The sequence below is a fragment of the Semicossyphus pulcher genome, unplaced genomic scaffold (genome assembly GCF_022749685.1).
Source record: "Semicossyphus pulcher isolate SPU_LCO1_2020_fin unplaced genomic scaffold, fSemPul1.0.p SCAF_15, whole genome shotgun sequence".
Classification (NCBI taxonomy): Eukaryota; Metazoa; Chordata; class Actinopteri; order Labriformes; family Labridae; genus Semicossyphus; species Semicossyphus pulcher.
This window is the reverse complement of record NW_027211659.1, coordinates 20,506,153-20,523,409: the sequence shown is the minus strand read 5'-3', so window position 1 is coordinate 20,523,409 and position 17,257 is coordinate 20,506,153. Positions and strand designations below refer to the sequence as shown.

Below are 17,257 nucleotides of genomic sequence, written 5' to 3'. Positions count from 1 at the left end.
TTCAAATGCTGCTGCTTTGTTACAGCATTTCAGGTTTTTTAAGTGAAACTCTCAACAACGAGTGTTACTTTAGTTTAATAAGATACAGGGTGACAATCTAAGTTCAACATATGCATGTAAACACCATACAGGTCACAAACAATTAATGACTGTCAGTAATACTGGCTATCCAGCACATCTTCCTGGAAACCAATCAATATTGGTCCAAACGATTGCAACAAAGCAGTTAACTACCGAACCACCAAACTTTGTGTCTGACATGCTGTGCTGAAAGTGCACCGTCAGTCTTCAGTATGAACAGACAGCACTTTAAAAAGAACATAGCCTCCTCCTAATGAAAGCAGATGCTGAAGCCTCTCTGTGACCCGAGGGAGATCACCATGTGTCCACGTGTCCTGGGAGCCTGTGCCTGTCTGACCACCAACATATTGTATCTGTCTGCAGCCGTGACGCCGGATGCCCTCAGCTCCTCTGCTGATAACCCACTACCCCAGATTTGGAGCTGGCTTCTAGGCAGGCAGTGACACAATCCCATTAATAAGAGTTGCTGCCTGCTGTTAACTGTTGTACCGGATCCAGAGAAGGGAGAATGAGAGAAAACCTGACAGCCTTGATTAAACCCAAGGGATTATCTTCACTGCTGAGTGGTAGAAGGATGAGGAATAAAGTCAGTCTATGTTGGTAAAAAGAGTTTTTTGTGCTTTGCCTCATCATACACAATGAGAAAAACTCCAGCTGTTGCCATTAATTCAGATTTATTTTTAATTACAGTCATTTTTATCAGACCCCAGTATGAACCTTTGACAAATCGCTCTCAGACAATGGATTAGAAATGTGCCGTTTTATCAATCTCTTTGATGCCTGTTAGACGGTGAGCGTCACATGGTTTAGCTGCTATTCATCTCAAATCTAAATCTCACAAATCAGTGATGTAGTAAAAAGCCTGGTCTGGATACATTTCACCTAAACTGAATGTGCTCTCCAAAAATGGACTGGCACAGTGCCTGTGTGCTGCAGATGACAGTGGGTTGCATGTCAATTTCGGATTTTAACGCTGACCTAATGCGTCAAAACATCATATGTTCCTAAACAAACAAAACATCTTTTTATTGGCAGGTTCTGAATGAAGACTTTCTTTGCAAAGTGTTTGAACAGGGTTCCCTAATAATTTTGCGAGGACTTCCTGGTACAACCATCTGCCAGCATTCATATCAGCTATCAGCAATTTAGATTCACTATAATACCTGCTGTGGCACTAAGCTGCCCGACCTCCCTCCACTTTGGTGTCACGCAATATTCAGCATGCTGTGGCACAATCAGCTGGAGCATATTCAACATAACCCTTGAATGTCATGAGAAGGGCACAACTGAGTCACTGTTTTGAGCCTATATGGGATATAGTACATGTCACTGAATTAAATTTAATGGAGTTTGATCTATAATTCCCACAGATTAAAGTGCTGTATTTAGAAGAGCAAAGTTGCTGAATATAAAAATAAAACACGATAAAGAGATTTTATCATCACAAGCCTGATAGTGATGGGGGGGTTAAGACCTGGGGTTTCAATGCATGTCACAAACAATATCAAGAGACATGCTTTACTCTCCGTCTCTGACTTTGACCTAGATTTCCCAGCCAGGTCAGGCTTAGAGGAAAACATGACAAAAAAAATCATAAAATGTGCATATATTATTTACAGGCCGGGGCCACGTGTTCGTGTCTGTTCTTCAGCAAGGAGAAAAGTCACTCAACCAGAAGTCAATGGCCGTGCAGGCAAACACAAGAGCAGTTAAAACACAGGACATGAAGCCAATAAACCAGCTGTTATTTGTTAGAAATATTTGTTTGTGCATGCACTAAATGAATAAAAAAAAAAAGTTCATGACGGCTAGCAATTTTAAAACGGTCAATATTTTCATTGTAATCAACAAAGCCAGATTGCCATAACATGTGGTCTATGAGAAAGCAAATTGCCATTGTGTGCGCCACACTGATGGAGGATTGGCGTCATTCTACCTTAGGAGCGGTTGTTTGAGAACACAGAGGCGTCCATGTGCAAACAAATGATAATAAAAGTCTATTATGCGGCGTAATAGTAAATTCCCCCCAGATCAAGCTGGCCTTGTCACGGGGCAGGAGCGTCACAACATTGCAGGCTGCTGGCACTGATGGAGATTAAAGCCCTCCCTAATGGAGCAGCAGCGGGGCATGGGGCTGTGCCAGGGAGCAGGCCAGGACAGACAGAACAGTGGTTTACAGGGACAGAGAGGGAGCTGATGCCTGGAGTCGTGAAAAATGCTCCAGGTACAGATCTGTTATTAAACATACTTTTCACACCTTATGACTGCTATTTGATGCTTCCCATTCTCTGTCAAAAGTGCACATATTTGCAACTTAAATAGAGTTGTCATGCCACACAACAATCCAGCCTGGTTAAACATAAACCCGTAACCCAAACAAACATTGCGCTTTATTTACAATACAGAGCTCAAACAGCAGGGAGAGACTTGGTAGATTTGCAAAACATGAGCCTACAGCTGGCAATCAGAATAACAAAAGGATCCACCGACCATATCGTGATTAATCCACTGAGCACACAAAAGCTAGAATGAAAACAGACCAGACGAGTGACGGGAATAAATGTCTGATGTGTTTACTCTGAAGGCCCTGATAAAACATGCAACAGATTCTTACTGTAAACAAAGGGATGACGTGGTCACAAAATCTACCCCTATGGTGACAGTGACCAATGGTGAAACAGTTTTGGTGGATTTCCTGTTTTGGGGTTTTTTATCAGTGTTTCTCAACAACAGTGTGTGTGGGGCTCAGGTTTTGTAAATGGTGATGCCTCCAACTGATTTTAGCAACATTTGAATCGTCTGGTGTTTGAAAGGCCTTTTTCGTATCAGATAGCTTGACTTGTAAAAGCCTGATAGCATCGTGTCTGATAACTGGAAACCATTCTTCTTTTGCAGAGGATCTTTACCTCAATAGGGGAAGTTAAATAATAGTCTCACTCACAGCGTCTACACAGCTACCATAACTGCCACCATTTTGGTCTCTCTGGCCTTCTTCCCTCAAAGCTCAACACAGTCAATGCCATGGACTGTATATTAGTAGTGACGACTTGGTCCCAAAAGTAAAGCCAAAATAGAATTGACCCTTCGCTAAGTCCCGCCCCCCTTGGTTACTGTTGCTATGCCTGTCTGTGTAAGCTTTCGCACCGGCATGTAGCCTTAATATTATGCCGTTTTCAACTATAACAGTGAAATAAACAGGAAATAATAGCAAATTTCTGGAAAAATAGTTCCCAACTATCAGAGAGAAGTCGACAGAAAGAACTACAATACGCATACGAGTATTAGTAATCAGTATACTGATTTGAATGATCTGCTCGTTATCAACCAACTGGAAGATTGATAACGAGCATTCGAATCAGGTGTGTTAGAGTACGGACAAACCTAAAACATGCAGGAAGGTAGCTCTACAGGAGCAGGGTTGGAGACCCCTGCTTTAGTTAACATTTTTCGAATGTGTTTATGGTCTCGATCTCTCGTTTCAAGTCTTCTTTAATGCATACATTCATTTTGTGAATTAGATGTAACAATGAGTCCCCCTCCCCTCCCCCAAAAAAGGATGGTGCCTTGTTTTGTCGACTTGCTGTTTGCAACTGAACAAACTTGCAGGAAACTGTTGCATCGATTTTCTTGGGCCCTGGATGCCTGTGCTTTTCCTTCTGTGTAATGCAGCTTTGAAAAAGGGGGGGGTGTTTGTTTTTGTTTCCGGGCCACTGTCAATCAAACCTGAGCAATCCACACCTGCAGACCATAAGTTTTGGACTGTTAATAAGATAATTAACAATAACCCACGGATGTTTATATTGGCTTTGAAGGTTGCCTCATGAATATGTATTCAGGTAAAAATTTAGATTGGAAAGCAAGTTTTAGGGGCTTGAGATAATTGAGGATTGTGTTTTAGTCTTCACTTTTAAAAGCATTTATTTTCACAAATGGAGCAGGTTAATGTTTGTCAAACTTGTAGCTCTAAAAGGGAATGTCTGGCAAGTGTTTTGGATCGCTTAAAATGCCATAAGCTATAGAACACAAAGCATGATCATATAGGGTGGAGAATTACATAAAAACCCTGCATATGAACTATGGGATTTGTACAATATAGTCAATACTCCCCTGCACGACTGACTTACCAGCTACCGAATAAATGCACACAGGAGAACCCTGTGAGGTTATAATTTTTCACTGTATTACTGCACATGAATGCACTCAAATGTTCCCCAGACTGCTCTGCATTAGCAGCGTCAGCATCGTCTGCACAACAGGCAGTCAAACACTTGGTCTGGCTTAGATTCCCATAAGTGAATGGAGAAAAGCAGCTGTACTGGACTTAAAGTAACAGAGAGCTGAATCAAAATGTACAGTATTATGACTCAAGCTCAGAGGGAAGACATAAAAGTCAAGTTTAAGCTGTTAAGTCGCACAAGTGGAAAATGTTCTGAGTCAAACAGCGCAGGGGAAAGTTCTTCATAGGAAAGTGAATTTGAAGACCGTACGATTTTTACCCTTTCAACTCCAAAGCTGGGTTGAGAGTTTATTGAAAAGTTGAGTCACTGAATAGGAAATCCAACCATCATTCAGAGGACTTTTGATGCTTCCTGGCTTTAGGAAATCCTCCTGTAAGAGAAGCTGCAAAAACCAGTCTCTCTGGCTGAAGGCTTTCCATGGTCCAGCCAGTGGAGCTGCACATGTGTGACCCTGTCTAATGTGTTGATTCAGGGCTAACACAAGACACACGCCTCACTACACTAAGCTGCACGGGCAGACAACTGCAAACACCATTCATCACCATGGCACTGGCTTGGGGACTTTGCTCCTCTATATACACCAAATTAGACCTCAGCATCTCACCCGAAAGTGTTCATGAGGAGGCTTTTGGCACATTAAAAAAGCACTGGTGCAACTTTAACCAGGCCAGCCAACTACACACTCACACTGAGAGTGGCCAACAGTCCCACACACTGCCGCCTTCCAAGTCTAACAGTTGTTACTTTTTCCAGGAGTCTATCTGAAACTCTGAAGGCTTACACACACTACCTTTCACAGTCAGCTTACATCACTGTGTGTTTGATCAGTGAGTGTAATAAAGTTCCCATCTGGTTTCCCGACTGAGACTCTGGCCAACAGAGGCGGGGCATACTTGTGGAAAACCACGAAAGAAAGACAGAGTCCTTTAAAAGAAATAAGTTATCTGATCCCATTGGGATTTCAAGTTCATAAATAGAACTAGAGGTTTAAAAACTGCAGGAGTCAAAGAAGAGCCAAGCATAGTAACAGTGCTGCATCAGAATATAACAAAGCGACAAACAAGCATGTTTAAAACATAACAGCACTGTGACAAGTTTGTAACTTTTCCACTGAATTCATGTTTTGTATCTGTTATTGCCAGGTACTTAAAAATGAATATATAACTGTATGGGAATGTTCATAATTTGGACTAAACTGCTTCATGCAAAGAAAATGAGAGAGAGAGAACAAAGTTAAAGTCAATGTAAAACTTATGTTTAGACTGAGTACAATCAGCAGTTTCCGCAGCCTTGACTCATAGCTTTGAAATCCCACCAGAGTTGCCGTTTCCAGTTAGAAAATGCAGTCTCACTTAACTTATGCTTAAAGTTTTCAACAGTAGCAAAGCTATTGCATGCGTTACAAATCATTTTGATACTTCTAAAATAAATGCACATGTAGAGCAAAGTTTGAGGGGGTACTCCATGGTGATTTACGGCAGCGTGTTTCCTACAGTCTAAGGATTTAGGTTATTTTTATCTATTGCAAAGATAGTGTATTTTTATTATTTAAGTGATATGTAGTCTTTTCTACTTCTACTATAGTTTTTCCTCCAATACCATATCCCTCTCCGTGTTTGATTTTATAAGCTGCAGGCTGAATCCCACAGGGGATCTCAGCAGAGGGAAAGCAGGTCACCTCTGACAAGAAGGAACTTTGGGATGTTACTCAGAGAGGTGAATAGTTTTATTCATTCAGCCCATGCTGAGCAGTAATTTATTCCAGTCAGCCGCATTAAAATCTCTTAAAACCAGGGGCGGACTGAAGGGTAAACCCACACTCAGTCAGTTTATCAACTTTAAAGACTGACATTGATCTTTTTCTGTAACTACAGATCCAAGTGTATCCACAGATCATAGGAAGGATATAATTTTAATCAAATCAGATGATCCCAAAGTGGAGGTCAGGGTTTTCTGTTTCCATTTACTCCAATGTAACTGACTAAACGCCCATTTTACAGAGGTCTTGACATTCATACATTGTGCAGCTATGTAGGGATGTTTAGCCTATCGAGCAGGATACTCTGCGCACAGCGCTAAAGAAGTCACATTTAGATATCGCTGCACTCTGAAAAGACTGTACTCTTTGAGAGTTGACACATCTGCTACTGTCCTGTGCGTCGGGATCTGCAGTGGTTTGACTCTCTTGAAGTACAAAGATGGTGCTTAAACCCGCAGATGTGGGCAATTAGCGACCACACGTTTCATTACCATTGCTTAATGAGCCTCGGTTTGGATTAAGAAAGAGACAAAAGGGCGAAACATAACTCGGACATACTGTTGGCAGTCTTAATCTCTAACAATAACATTTCGTTCACAAAGAATTTTTTAAGAAAAAATCCCAACCCCCTCCTGTACGAAGTGAGGAAGAATGAATGAGTTGGGAAACAGACGGTCGAAAGACTATGTAAAGTTAACTTTGGAGAAAAGTTTCGGCAAGTGCAACCAATGCAACAGATATCACCCAAGGATGAGAAAAAGATTCTTAGGTTTTTGATTTTCAACCCAATTTACACGTAACTAAAGATGTCAAACTTGCCTCTTTATCTCCGCAAGAGTTGCTCCCTCTCGTCCTAAATCCACTCTTCGGACAAAAGTAGGATCCCAGAGGTGATTCCCCAAGTCTGGAGTGGCTTCTGAAGCCCTTCCCCGCAGATTTTTAGTTTAACTCGGATCTGCTGTGCTGGATGAGGCTGAATAGGCTCTCATCCGGATCTCAGCACTTTGAATGGAGCTCTGGATGGACTTGAGAGTGCAGGATCCGCCGGGCGTAGGGAGTGGCTAGAGCGGCGTCTCTGGGCTAGTCCAGCGTCCCCTAATCACCTCCAGTGCGGGGGGAGGTGGGGTTTTGATGCTTTCGAATGTTGTCGGAAATATTGGTATTACATTTTTTTTTTTTTTTGTCCAAGCACTCATGAATCCCACTATGATTATGTGGTGATACAACGCACCAACCTTTTACTAAGCAACAACCATATCTAATATTAACTTAAAATCTCACTTTTTCCCCCAGCCCCGAGTTTGGCCTTTTCTATACACTAGATAGACTTCCCGGCAAAATAAAAGACGAATGACGGTTTTGAGGTGGATGAATGGTCTGATAAGCCAATTTATGGTAAAGCAATATAGTCTTTTTTTAAATAGTTTATTTAGTAGACTATTGTAAACAATATGATACAGGGATAAAGATGGAAAAAAGTACTCATTAAACCATGGACAAAAAAAGTTTAAAGAAGTTACTGGAAACAGAATTAAGATTTACGAGCTTAACGGTAACGCAACACGAAAGTTTTCCCTTCATCCCATGGACGGATAGACAATCCATCCGACAGCACAACATCCCCATCCTGTGTCTTAATGCTAGATAGCAACGTCGTGTTGACCCGTTGTTTAATGATTCTAATTCTGGGTCTGTTGGGTTTGTCAGCATGGAGACTTTAAACGCATTTCTAAAGGCTAGGAAACTGATCCTGCACAGATTTTTTTTTGGAGGGGTCAAACATTTCTTCTTTTCTTTTACGCTATCTGCTAACGAACTGTACAGGGGGGTTAATTTACAAAGACCACCTTTATACTATTCCATTTGGCGCAATAGGCAGATAGGAATGCAACGGTAATGCATAGAATACTACAACTGCTGTGAAATTAAGCACACTTATTTTGCTCTGTCATTTTATTATCAGTTTTGAACAGTTTGTGAACTGTACCCTCCCCACACAAGTGTAATGACCCACATACGCGGTGGTAATGCGCATGCGCTCTTGCATTAACGATTTCCTCTTCCCTGCTACTGAATTTAGTCTAGAGGTATTAGTTTTTATTTCACGGACTGTTTTTATTCATAAAGAGGATTTCGGTGAGTTGCTTTTCGTTTTTATTTAATGTATTTTAGCAATGATCATAGATTCAGGCTTATTGCGGCATTGCGTCATAGAAATAAAGGAAGCTTATGCTAACTGTAGTTGTGTTAGCCGGTGAAGTCAGACAATTTTAATCTTTAGTGTCACCGTTTATGCCTTTCTAACAAATCTCACCGTGCCAATATTTTAAAAAATATGTATCGTAAGTTAACGTCATGTTGTGTGATCCATCTTCATTAAAACAGTGAACGCAGACTTTATAGTATCTAACGGTAACGTTGGTGGTTAGCCTACCTCTTACTGCTGCTTTCAACGTGAACTGTCATTTTGGTTGGGATGAGTAGTCAACTTGTGCCCAGCCGTCAAGGATTATTACATGCCTCCAGATATGCGAGGCAAATAAGTAAAGACAGCGGCTAATGTCTGACTCATTTACCTTACACTGCATGTGTGAATATACTGTAACGTTACATGTCATATATACTGTGCTTACCCCACTTTCATTCCCTCGTTTGCTTCCATTACAATTATCTTTAAATTAATGCCAATTATGAAATGTCTTACACATTAGAATTTCGTGTTGCACCATGTATTGAGTTGTCAAATGAACTTTGGTGATGGCTGTAATAGTTGTCTTTGCCATGTGTATAGATATTTTGTTTTCTTATTGATAAATACATGGAGAATAACAATTTTGGTCCTAATTCTGATCTCATTACCTTTTCAAATCTTTCTTCCAGAGTGTCTTTTATGAGTAATCAAAGGCAGCAGAAGCCTACGCTTACAGGCCAGCGTTTTAAAACCCGCAAAAGAGGTAAGGAACTACATTTCAGCACACAAAATATCTGCTTAGCATTGATAGTCTATGTTGGTACGTTTTCAAATAGTTAGTTCTTTTTACGGTTCCAGGATGAACACCTGGTTGCTTTGTCCAAGCTTGTTAGAATACTGACATTTCTATCTAGCACACGAAGGTCTGTTTAATGAAGGCCATGCTTCTTTGTTCACTAAGGAGATATTCAACAGATTTTAATAGCCACTTACTAAAGTCATGTTTCTGGCTCTGCTATGTGTCTTTCTTTTGTATGGCAAACAAGTCTAGTTAACAGGTGTTGTTTTTTAACTGCCAAGAGTAGGAAGACACAGGAACCTAACATAAAGGCAATGGGCTATAGGACTGGCCAGTAATGCCTTACACAAGGAAGATAAACGTGAATCTAGTATAATGTAGGTATGGATTTGGATATGTCTTTTACAATGTCTGTAAGGTTTTTAAGTAAGTGGCAGAGATTAACTAAATCAAATCTTTGACTTTTACAACAGATGAGAAGGAGAGGTTTGACCCCTCCCAGTTTCAGGAAAGTATCATACAAGGTCTGAACCAAACTGGCACTGATTTGGAAGCTGTCGCGAAGTTCCTTGATGCCTCTGGTGCCAAGCTTGACTACCGACGCTATGCTGAGACTCTATTTGATATCCTGGTGGCTGGTGGAATGCTGGGTAAGAGGCGGGACTCTTAATAGTTGCTCTACCTTTGTAAACACCACTTTAAAAACAAGCACTTATGCCTGAAAATCCTTTTCAGGGTAATTATCAGTATGATGAATATTAATGTGTGCCATTAGAATAATACTACAGAGAAGAACGTTTACATTCAGTTTCATGTAACTGTAGACACAAGTCATGCAAAGTAAAGCAACTTATAGGACCGATGAAGCATAAGACTCACAACATTAAAAGCGCACGTTTCTTTTCAGCCCCAGGGGGTACCCTGTCAGATGACGTGACCCCGACTGAGTTCTGTCTCTTTAAAGCAAACGAGGACATGGAGACCATGCAGGCATATGCACAGGTGAATGTTAATTTTATTCCTCCTCAATTTTCACCGTTGTAATAAAAGTTAAAGGGGCTGTATGTAGGATTTTACATGTATTCATCAATCAAATATCATTTTTTATTGCCAATGTGTGAAGGGATAGTAGAGGAACTGATAAATTGAGACCTTCCCCAACTTCCTCCATTGCCTCTAACAGCCGATTTTTTTTTTCGGCTGATTTTTATGTAAAGCACTCGGGCCGTTTTTTCCGCGAAACAAGAGGATGTGACGTATCTGCGCGTTCGCGAGTACCTCTGCCGAGAGCTCATTCTACACCACTACAGTCAACAGAGTGCAACACGAGACAGCGCAAGCTGTGAAATGGAGATGGATGCCAACAAACGACAACACCCACAACAACACCAACACAAACTATACCCAAGAATAAAAAACTAAATAATAAAGTTTTATCTAGTGAAGCCCGTCTGACCAAACAGGAATGTGATCGACTTCAGGGGGAAAACTAGAGTCAACATCAGCAGGGCCTGCAGGACTCTTCAATTGCTTTTGGGGATCAAAACAGACCCACAACTTATTGTTGTCATAGAAACAAAACCATCGGGTGCAGCGATTTTTCTCTCACAGCACAAGTGCTTCATCCCAGCTCTCTCCAGCCGCCCTGCCCCGCCTGGCTAATGTTCGCTAATGCCTGTGATGATTTGCTGATTCGTCGGCGTAATTTGCCGTTTGGTTACGAAGCACAATGCCGGACTCATCCAGTGTATTTATGTTAGAGCTGGTTGGTTAACCTTAGCATGCTCGCTAACATTATGACTTTAAAAATACTATCCGAGTCTGTGTGTCAGTTATCTAGCTTGACATGTAACTTCGGCAGCTAACATGACAAATGGTGTTGATTTTGTAAATTATGTAGCAGAACAAAGCAAATATGTTTAACTACTGATTGTTTTCTATTAGCCAATATCATTGGATCACGTGGATAACATCAGCTAACTCACGCAGATTCCTGGGCCTGATCTGGCTGGTAATTGAGTAATTTGCCGTTTGGTCACGAAGCACAATGCCAGATCCATGCAGTGTTGTTATATTAGAGCTAGTTAGCTAACCTTAGCATGCTCCCTAACGTTATGACAACCAAAATACTATCCGAGTGTGTATGTCAGTGTTGTCAGTCTAGCTTGACAAATAACTTAGCCACCTAACATGATACTAACTTAGGTATTATGACAAACAGTGTTGATTTTGGATAACATGATGCCGGTCAACATGATACCGGTCAATGAACACGACTCGTCAGTGAAAAGTAAACAGAGCCGATGAGTTCTGAGACTGAGCATGCTCAGTTTCGTGTGTTCGGATGCTCGTTCATGTGTGCGAGTGTCAGCGCGAGGGTTGACTGCAGTTCCCTCAACAGCCGACCGCGTCGCTAGGAACGAGGATTTTCTGAAAGTTACATATAGCACCTTTAAGAATATATTTTTTTAAGTCACTAAAAATAATGAAACCTGTTTTGTGTGTCTTTTAGGTCTTTAACAAGCTCATCAGGCGTTACAAATACTTGGAGAAAGGGTTTGAGGAGGAGATCAAAAAGGTTTGTCTTTTGCTAAAGGCATCTTTACAAGAACACACAATGCCTGTTCAGGTCAAGTAGCTGAATCATGAACATTATTTCCAACAAAAAAATCCATACGGATATACTGTATGTCTGACTCAATTCAGCGTACAGGATTCTGTTTATGTTTGCTCTTTGGCAGCTGCTGCTGTTTCTCAAGGGCTTCACAGAGTCTGAGCGCAACAAGCTGGCCATGCTAACAGGGATTCTGTTGGCCAACGGCAATCTCTCTGCATCCATTCTCAGCAGCCTCTTCAATGAGAACCTCGTCAAAGAAGGTATCCACTTTTCTGCCTCGTAGGCGTGTATTGTTGTTTCGCAGATAGTCCACAGGCAGAAGTAGCTGGACTCGGAAGAAATAATTAGTTTTGAGAAAGGGGGAGAATCATCTCATACTTACAAATTAATCCTCAAAAACAAGTGATTTGGGTTTTTTTTTTTTCTTTTAATTTTCTTTACCTCTTTAGCAGTATTTTTTTATATTGTTCAAAGCGGTATCCTTGCTTGCTCTTGCTTTCTCTCCAGCTCTTTTTCTTGTTCTCAGAATTAATATAAATGTATAGCCTAATAAGTCTATAGTCATGCTTGATAATATTGATATCTGACAAAGATGCACCAAGCATATAAAATGCTGTTTAACTGTCAGAACTTTGAGCAATTAAATTAAGGAAAATCGAATAGTTCCTGCACGAAGATGATTAAAACCTTAATCCTCCTTATAAGTTGATACATGCTGAATGTGAATGTAACTAATGAAGCTAGTTGCAGACAAGCTTAGCCTTGCTGTACATTTATGGTGGCTAGATGTGCTTGTTTTTACTTGTGTCGTTTGTTTTGTAGTTATTAATTACTTAACTCAAAGTTCCTTAATTACCAGATTTTTCTGAGAACATAAGTGTAGTATTTTTCTTTGCAATTTTAATTAAAAGAGCATTAACCCACACATTAATATTTTGAGGAAATCTCAGTAAACTATGTGAATATTGTAAGTTGGCAGCCCCTTATGCATTCAATTTGATTCCATACGGTCAGAATTTAAAACTTTGGGAAGGTCAATATACTGATCAATATAGTCCATTCAATATAAGACCAGTACTGATATATTGTAAATACATACTGTCCTTTTTTAAATTTTAATCTCTTTTTACGTAAATGCATAACTAAATAAGCATTTCTTCATAGATAAGATAATCCTTTATTCGTCCCACAACGGGGATATTTACAGTGTTACATCAGCAAAGTGGATAGTGCAACATTACAATAAAGGGCATATAAAATATAAAGTAAGTAAACAAGTATATCCTAAAAAATATGTCCAGAACTAATAAGATAAGTGAACAATGTATCGTAAATATGCAACAGACCAAATGAAAAACTGAGTCAGCAAGTGTACAGCATGAATGAACAGATGGACCACCTGATGTAATAATAAAAGAAGTATTGCACGTGTTGAAAAGTGAGAAAGTGATATAGTACATTGATAAATAAAAATAAGTATTGCACATGTAGATTATGGAGAGTTGCACTTTTAACGGGAGTGTTATTGCACAATGTGTCCGTTTTGGTGTGAGTGTTTACTGTTGATTATCGAGTCAAGCATCCCTTAAGAAATCTGTCAAAGATGTATAGTTGTGGGTTACTGCTATGTGGTGGACCAATTATGTAACATACAATGCCTAACATCACTTCAAGACCAAAGTTGAATTTGAAGCCACCACTAAAACTAAAGTTGACAGCTACATGTGCAGGACAGAACAGAGTTGGTAAATATTCTGCCATAGGAAAGCATTATGGAAAGAGTGAATACATGAATAATTTGTGTCAATATGTTTTAATGGTCTCTTTATATTCTTGGGGTATAAATTTATAATATCTAAAAAAAATGCAGATGGCATTGTTAAGTTTGGGTTTGAACTGGCAGTGTCAGTATTGTGTTTTGCTTGTAAAAGAAAATAAAGGGCCAGACGGTTTCAGCTGAATGGCATCAGATGATCATTTGAGGTCATTTGGCTTAATGTAACGGGCCCTTAAAATCTAGATAATACAGAAGGCATCTGTTGTCTATTTCAAATTTGCCAACTTTATATCAGAAATGATTCACTGACTGTTTTGATTAACCATTTGGAAAAGGTATTTTATGCCTTTTTTGTTCCTTGAGAAAAGCTGCTGGGTATAATATGACTTTTAAACATTTAGTAGAACTCAATTACTTTAAAAATCAAAGGTTTTCATAGCCCTAAACTTTTACATATTCTGTCAAACTATACAGGCCAGTTGATTGAACTTGATTTGTTAAACTATTAATAAAACATTCACTGAAATCATATTGCATGAAGTTCAGATATAGATGCATATTTAATACACCTGTGGTCCAAACTAATTTTGTTGCCTGCATCATTGTTTTTTCAGGCAGTGTTCCCGTTAAAACCTGTCTAATCGCATCCTGTGGAGTTGTTTACAGATGCATTACTCAGGCCCAACTTTATCCAGGCAGGTCTGTTAGCAACAGCTGACTCAAATTTTATGCATTTGTTCAGGTGTTTCGGCATGCTTTGCTGTAAAACTCTTCAAATCCTGGCTTTCTGAAAAGGACATCAGCTCTGTTGCTGCCAGTCTCCGAAAGGTTGGCATGGACAACAGGCTCATGGTGAGAATGTAAACTTAAATATGATGTCTTTTCAAGGCTAAGATGCACTAAGAGTTAACAGTCTGTCTGTCAGCTCTAAATAAGAGAGTTTAAGATTAGATGCGTATTCTGCATGAATTCAAAAGAGTTTCAAGCTGTTGTTGCATCCAAAACTCAGGCAATTAATGAACAAAGGCCTTTTAGAAGGCTTGTGTGGCCAGGGTCTGCCTCAATATTTGACTTTGTGCTTTTTCAGGAGCTGTTCCCTGCCAACAAGCGCAGTTGTGAGCACTTCGCAAAGTACTTCACAGACGCCGGGCTCAAGGAGCTTTCGGACTTTGCCAGAAACCAGCAGTCCATAGGGGCTCGCAAGGAGCTGCAGAAAGAGCTTCAGGAGCAGATGTCACGTGGGGACCCACTCAAAGACGTAAGCCTTGTTGGTTCCTCCTTATACATTAACAGAGTCCCCTTTACTTAATCACACCACTGAGGGCAGCACTTTAGATTGCTGTCTTCTTAACCTGTGTTCCTTTTTGTAATGATGAGTGCTTAAGAATATGATGCACAGAATCATTCACTAGTAACTGAAATCCACTCAACATAAACATGTTATCTGCTCCTTCAAACCTGAAAAGTCTCACACCACAGACTTCAGCAGGATTTGATTAGCCATAGGCCCTAGCATACGCTGGGTATGGTTTGTCTGCTTTGGCAATGATGTCTGTTCCGGCTCTCTGCTCGGGTCTTACAGATCATCGCCTACGTCCGAGAGGAAATCAAGAAGAACAACATCTCTGAGCAGACGATGATTGGACTAATTTGGTCCAGCATTATGAGCTCCGTGGAGTGGAACAAAAAGGAGGAGCTGGTCACAGAACAAGCCATCAAACATTTAAAGGTGACGCCTCTGTTACATGGTCTCTCTTGATCCTTGACTTTGTGGCAGTCTTGAGCACGCACTTAGAAATGAGAGATCTAAAGAAACATACGGATTTCGCTCTAAATTTGTGCCCTAGGGGTGTTTTAAAATCCAGGCTGTTGTAGGCTTTGAACTTATAAGAGAAGATAATTGATTTGCTAACCCAAAGCCACTCCACCGGCAAAGTGGAAGTAATCTGAGAAATATCCTGAATGTTTTTCTGTCCATTGTGAGGTCCAGAAACCTCCCACAAACCCCTGTGTGAAACTAAGGATTTTTGTACAACTCTTATTTTCCCTGTTTTACACTCTCAGCAATACAGCCCATTGTTGAAGGCTTTTACCTCCCAGGGCCTCTCTGAGCTGACTCTCCTGCTGAAGATCCAGGAGTACTGTTACGACAACATCCACTTCATGAAAGCCTTCCAGAAAATTGTTGTACTCCTCTACAAAGGTAAGTCCTATGTGTCCATAATGCTGCTTTTTCTATCCTCACATTGTTAAAAAGTCAATTTTAGAGTGGGAAGCTAAGTTTGCATGAGTGACTGAAGCCAGATGGCCAGTGATTACAGCCAAAAGTCTTGATTGACGTTGCCATCCACCTGCTGCCAATATTTGTTTTTCAAGCACCTGCAGACACGAAGTGGTTCTGAATGGAATATTTATATGTTCTTTTTTTTTTTTTTCAAAGCGGATGTTTTGAGTGAGGAGGCAATTCTGAAGTGGTACAACGAAGCCCACCTTGCCAAAGGAAAGAGCGTTTTCCTTGAACAGATGAAAAAGTTTGTTGAATGGCTGAAGAATGCAGAGGAAGGTAAGCGCCTCACAGTCTCCCTCTTTTTCTCTCTTTGGCAGACAGTGTTTTTCATCCTACCTCCCATAGCTATACCATAGGTTGTCATAAATGACGTGGGTTTGTGCTGTATCTCATTTGTGTTGAATAACTTACGGGTGTGTCATCCCCTGCATTTGGTGGCTTTTTTGTGTCTCACTTCCTTGTGTAAATGATGTTGGGGGTGATCTTGTGTGCATCGATGTATGAACATTGTGCTGACTAAGGTTTTCTTTCTTCCAGAGTCTGAGTCTGAGGAGGAGGAGGCAGACTGAGGACCTCTAGCTATAACCATCTTGATTTGTATTTCTACATTAACCCAGCACCAGAAGTCTGTCTATATTTAATTTATTTCCTTTACTAATCCCTACCTCCTCATATCTAGTTAAACTGTAATGTAAGGGCTTTAAAATTGTTCTTATTTTCAACATGTTTTCTTTCTGAATCAATGCTTGTACCCTTCTTTACACCCCTCCGGGAACTGGTCACAGTGCCACATTTAGCTGAATAGATCATAACCCCTTTCTGGTAATAATGGGGGACTTTTTTTTGGATAGATGGTTCCCTTTAAAATTAGCTGCTTTGGAGGCATATTTCACAGCTATTCCATTTAGTCATGGATCTCTTATTTCCCAGAGGCCCATCTGTGTAACCATGATATCCTTCTCCCCTGAAAGGCAAACTGTTTTGTAACTTAATTTCAAACTGCTGCCAATCATGTGACAGCCTTTCAATTTTTGCCAGTTTTTAGATTCTGTCTACATAATTGGTGATGCAGATGTTCAATTTGAAACAGCAATGGAGATGGTTTCGTTGCCCCATGAAAGAATCTTATTTATTCTTTACATCTTCTGTAACAGCCATTATAGCATTGTACTTTCTTTCCTTTACCATACAGTTTGACTTTTTAAAATAAATGGAAATTAATGGTTTTTATTACTACTGTGTTTACTACTACATTAAATAATTACAATGGTATGAGCATACGTACAAGTATTATGAGCAATTACAGGACATTAGTGGAACATTTCAGTCATATGCGCAGCCAATCACATGGAAAAGTTGTTCAAGAAACCCGTCTGTTGTGTCACAGATCAACCTGTGTTCCATAAAAATTTTTCCATTGGTTGATCCCTTCAAGCCTCACCTAATCAAGTAATCAAGAAAGGCAGCGTAGCATGCGTGACCTGAGGTGCAAACAACCGTCTCATTCA

General features: G+C 40.2%; 2 protein-coding genes across 3 annotated transcripts in view; one reads left to right on the top strand and one right to left on the bottom strand.

Moving 5' to 3' along the window:
- Positions 1–7,065, bottom strand: part of myo1b (myosin IB) — a 66,534-nt gene extending 59,469 nt beyond the window's left edge. For both annotated transcript variants that reach the window (XM_069662794.1, XM_069662795.1), the window contains exon 1: positions 6,898–7,065. The gene's annotated coding sequence lies outside the window, so the exon portion shown is untranslated. The remainder of the gene's footprint in view (positions 1–6,897) is intronic.
- Positions 7,066–8,128: 1,063 nt separating this feature from the next.
- Positions 8,129–16,967, top strand: LOC138592242 (eIF5-mimic protein 2-A). The gene is made up of 12 exons (XM_069662966.1): positions 8,129–8,214; positions 8,959–9,032; positions 9,542–9,718; positions 9,976–10,070; positions 11,581–11,646; positions 11,810–11,945; positions 14,205–14,314; positions 14,550–14,720; positions 15,045–15,191; positions 15,527–15,665; positions 15,903–16,025; positions 16,287–16,967. The coding sequence occupies exons 2-12, from the start codon at positions 8,969–8,971 to the stop codon at positions 16,316–16,318; spliced, it is 1,260 nt and encodes a 419-aa protein (XP_069519067.1). The 5' UTR covers positions 8,129–8,214; positions 8,959–8,968; the 3' UTR covers positions 16,319–16,967.
- The last annotated feature ends 290 nt before the right edge of the window (positions 16,968–17,257 follow it).